This window comes from Gavialis gangeticus, unplaced genomic scaffold, assembly GCF_001723915.1.
Source record: "Gavialis gangeticus isolate Ggan-Ray unplaced genomic scaffold, GavGan_comp1, whole genome shotgun sequence".
NCBI classification, from domain to species: Eukaryota; Metazoa; Chordata; order Crocodylia; family Gavialidae; genus Gavialis; species Gavialis gangeticus.
The window spans coordinates 79640516-79645526 of NW_017729034.1; the positions used below are offsets into that span (position 1 = coordinate 79640516).

The 5011-nt window shown below is 42.0% G+C and overlaps 1 protein-coding gene across 4 annotated transcripts in view; it reads right to left on the minus strand.

Annotated features, from left to right (window-relative positions):
• ESR1 (estrogen receptor 1) overlaps window positions 1-5011 on the minus strand; it is a 339043-nt gene that overhangs the window by 186684 nt on the left and 147348 nt on the right. For all 4 annotated transcript variants that reach the window (XM_019527361.1, XM_019527362.1, XM_019527360.1 and 1 more), the window contains exon 3: window positions 3944-4134. In XM_019527361.1, coding sequence (XP_019382906.1) covers window positions 3944-4134 — 191 coding nt within the window. The remainder of the gene's footprint in view (window positions 1-3943; window positions 4135-5011) is intronic.

A 5011-nucleotide genomic window follows, 5' to 3' on the forward strand; every position in this document is an offset into this window, starting at 1 on the left:
ATCTCATCTCCTTCTACGACCAGGTAACATATCACCTGGATTGGACATTAGGAAAAAATTATTTACAGTGAGGGTTGCCAAAATATGAAATGGGCTTCCAAGGGTAGGTCTTGCCTAACCAATCTCATCTCCTTCTATGACCAGGTGACATATCACGAGGATAAGGAAGAAGAGATTGACATCATTGATTTTAATAAAGCTTTCGATCTGCTATCCCATGATTATCTTATAGAAAAACTGGCCAACTGCGGCATCAACTGCATCACAGTCCACTGGCTGGGGAATGGCTCCAAGGTCAGACCCAGAGAGTGGTAATTGACAGAAGTCAAACATTGTGGTGTGCCATGACCAGCAGAGTCCCCCAAGGCTCCGTCCTTGGGCCTATTTTTTTCAACATCTTCATTAATGATGTGGACATCAACATCAGAAACAGACTGGCCAAGTTCGCTGATGACACCAAACTTTGGTGTAAAGGGTCCACACCCAAGGACAGGATGGTGATCCAGGCCAACCTTGACAGGCTCGGAAAATGGGCAGACCAAAACCTGATGGCCTTCAGCACCGAAAAATGCATGGTACTCCACCTTGGGAAGAAAAATCTGCAGCATACTTATAGGTTCAGCAGTGCAACACTTGCTAGCACCACAGCGAAAAGGGACTTGAGGGTTATTATTGACCACAAGATGAATATGAGCCATGAATGTGATGTTGCAGCCAGCAAAGCAAGCAAAACTCTGGCTTGCATCCATAGATGTTTCTCTAGCAAATCCCAGGATGTCATCCTCCCACTGTATTCAGCCTTGGTGAGGCCACAGCTGGTGTGCTGCATCCAATTCTGGGCTCCATAATTTAAAAAGGATGTGGAGAAGCTTGAGAGAGTCCAGAGGACAGCCACACACATAATCAGAGGGCAGGAAAACAGGCCTTATGATGACAGGCTGAGAGCTATGGCACTCTTCAGCCTGGAAAAGCACAGGCTCAGGGGGGACCTGGTGGCTGCCTATAAGTATATAAGGGGTGTACATCAGGATCTAGGAGAATGCCTGTTCACCAGAGCGCCCCAAGGGATGATGAGGTCAAACGGTCACAAAGACCTCCAAGACAGTTTCAGGCTGGACGTAAGGAAGAACTTCTTTACTGTCCAAGCCCCCAAGGCCTGGAACAGACTGCTGCCAGAGGTGGTGCAAGCACCTACTCTGGACTCCTTTAAGAGTCAATTGAACATTTATCTTGCTGGGATCCTGTGACCACAGATGACTTCCTGCCCCTGGGGCAGTGGGCTGGACTCGATGATCTTCTGATGTTCCTTCCAGCCCTAATGTCTATGAAATCTATGAAATCATTCAACGAATTTTCATTAAGCACCCCAACCACCATTTTTAAGGATGGGAATGCTGATACATGAGACCCAGGAGGCTGCTAGACTGTGGCAATTGCCATGCTCCAGCAGACTCAGTTAATTAAGTCGAGCACATTGGAGCAGCCTACATGTTCATATATAGGCACCATTAGAGACTAAATGGTTCAGAGAGGCATGAGCTTTCATAAGCAACAACCTACTTTGTCAGACGGCAAACAGATTGAGAATGCATTCAAAATACAAAATCAGAGATGGGTGGAAAATAGAATTGTTTTATACAGAGTTTTGAGGGAAAAGAAAGAGGAATCATTAAGCAAATCACATGTAGAAAAGAAAAAACCCAGAAGCTTTATATCAACTATGAAACATAAAGATCTATTTTCAGACTGAAAAGAAATGAGGAAAAGAACACAAGACTCTCTTTGCTGGATACTGACTTGAGTTAAAGGAGCACCATTGATGGAAGACCTGTACCTTTACATATACCTTAGGGCAGCAGTCAGCAGCCTTTTCCTGGTGCAGGCTGAAGCTTGCAACATATCTGTGACTGCAGGCTGGAAGCCTCTGCTACCTAGAGTGGTCACCTACCTGCATTCACCCTTGCTGCAGATACTCAACTCCTCTGCACAAAGAGAGGCACAGACCCCGTGGAGCAGCAAGGTCTGCAGTGAAAAAGAGCACTAAGGAGGGCATGTATGGCACAGTGCAGCAGCTGCAGCCCTGTGTCAACAATCCCCCCCCAACTCCATGCCAGATCACCAAATCAGCCCTTCACAGGTCAGATCAAATCAGTTTGCAGGCTGGATCTGGCCTGAAGGCCATTAGTTTCTGACTCCTGCCTTAGGGAATTGGATGCATCTTAAATGTTAAATTAGTTATTGGATAAGTTGAGTTCATTAATAAATAATGTGGAGTTTTCTGTTTTGGTTTTTTTAGCTGTGCTAATTTATGTGGGTTCTTGCACTGGAACAAAATGGAAGACATCTCTGAGCAGCAATTTATACATGAACATGCTTTGCTTCTGCCAAATCTTATGTATGTAGACAGCCTGGCTCAAATAGTACCGCTAGCAATAATGATAAGCAAAATTTATATGCATCCAACCTGTCACCTCTGGCTTTACATAAGTATTTCAAGTCAGCTCTTAACCTTCTCTTGGATAAACCAAATAGACTGATTCTTAAGTATCTCACTATAAGGCAAATTTTCAAGACCACAAATCATTCTTGTAGCTCTTTTCTGAACTGTTCCCCTGTAATTTTTCAACAATGAAGTAGTGTCTGAAAATTCAAGTCTGCAAGCTTCCCAAATGAATTCTCTACCACTTGTGTTCAAGGACTCACTCCATTAATATAAGGCAATCAAGGAGGCTCTTTTCTATTTTACCCACCTCTCATAAAGGATGCTATTCCATCTCAGTTTTCATTGCCACCTATAAAAGCTCTTCACACAGATCTTAGATCCTTGAAGGGATGCAGTGGAAGCCAATTTGTTGGAAGAGTGGTGGCAATGATAAAGGACAAAAGAATTCTTTCAAGGATCCCTCTCCATGCTCTGTAATGGAGAGTATACTGATTGCAGGAATAGAGCCCCATGGCACTTCTTTTAAGATTCTCTCCTTCTATATCCTCCATGTATATAGAAAAAAGTTATTATCCATGTCATTTGTAACTAAGGTCTCAAATGGTAAATACTTAGTTAGGATCTCTCTCTTCTACCCCTCATAGATTAAATGAATCAATCTAGATTTACCAAGAGGACTGAATTCCACTCTACCTCTATCCAATTCTCCTTATAACTAAGACATGGTTGTAACAGCTATCTTTCCTAAAGATCACTTAAAAAAGAAGCTAGGACTACAAGTAATTATTAATTAACCACTAATATTCAAATACTTCCACCTAAATCTCTTCTGGAGTCAACCTTTCTCTGAAAGGTAAAAAACTTTTCCCTCATACCTGCACTTTTCCTTTAAAAAAAAATGAAGAAACCTTAGCAAAATGCTGTTATATACTCAATCATTTAACCTTGATGGTAACTAAGCAACAAAACATACATTCTTATCTTATGGCAGGGGGTAGGAATAGTTTCTTTCGATGTTTTGCTCAAAACTTGCCTGAAACAAGCCATAGCAGCCTTTGTACCTGCATATAACCGAGGGATCTCTAAAGGCAGATAGGCATCACTAAAGTTTCATGCTTAGTTTACACGTATTTGGAAAAGAAGCAAGTTGTCTTATTGTCCTGTCCAGACGTAAAACCAATATTGGGTATGATTTTCAAATAGGACATATAGTTTCTTACCCAACTTTGGAGCTGAGTGGAACAAAATACCAGGAAGTCAAGAAACTTGTCCAAGCTCACAGTGAGAGAGAGATATTGGACCCAGGAACATCCTATACTAATTGAATTGCTATTAGCAGATATATGCTATTCACACAACTGACACCTAAACATGAACAAGTGAACACATGGCATGTCATTTTGAAAAAAAACCACTGGGTTTTATTTTCCTGGGACCTTCGTATTCACTCAGCTTTCCTGAGAAAAAGGAATTCATTGATTTACTGCGACAAGTTATTACCTTGAATACTTCTTTTGAAGAAAGCCTTACAGCCCTCGCAAGACCAAACTCCATAATGGTAGCCTGAAGCATAGTCATTGCACACAGCACAATACCGGGTCTCCTTTGTGGATTCCATGGACAGGCTCGCTTTTTCACTGGTGCTGGACATCCTCTCCCTGCCACTCTGACGCCTGTTATCTGCACCTGGCCTGCAAAATTAATATTTGGCAAATTAATTGACATTAAAAGTCTTATCCCGTCCTGAAAACCAATCAAAGAGACCACAAGCAGCTCTACTTTACACAGTAAATCTTATTTCTAAGATAATATTTAATCACCTTCTTGCATTTTCTACTATATATATATAAGCATATATAAGTATGCAGTGTGTGTGTGTGTGTGTGTGTGTGTGTGTGTGTGTGTGTGTAAAATAAGCTAAGGAAAGAGTGTTTCTGGGATCTCACTACCAAAGATGATTTTATCAGTACATTGTACCTTGAAAAATCAGCTAGTCATTTTATAACATAACCTGAATGTTCTCAACAAATTATAATGAATTCAAAACATCAATAGGTAGTTCAACGTACTGCTCAGTAACACCACAGCATCAGTAATCAATGGTACAGCATTTTTGGTGGGGGTGGGGGAAGGTGAGGTAGGGGAAAGCAGGACAGGTGGCATCCAGGACACCAGACCCAGGTTCCAGTTCAGAAGAGGTGCTAAAATAGCAGGTCCCAGGGCAGCCTGTACACCAGTGCAGCTCATTTTGGGGAAACTTGAGCCAAAGTGGCAGCAGCTCTTGCTGCCACTGCTGCAGCCCCTGTCTAAGCAGGTAGGCACTCACTCTGCACCTCCTCCCCCAACATTGCCTAGTGTTGCCCATAATCTAAGGTTATGCATTTGTACAGAATAATTCCTGCAAGCATTAGCAGTCTGAAAATCCTAGGCAAAGAGCTAGAATGGCTGGGATATTCAGTATGTGTATCTTTGAGCCATTTAAAACAACCATGCCATTTAAACAAAAAGAGATGTATCTCTTCTAAGAATCATTAAATTACAAAGTAAAGCCAATGCTCCTTCTGAGAC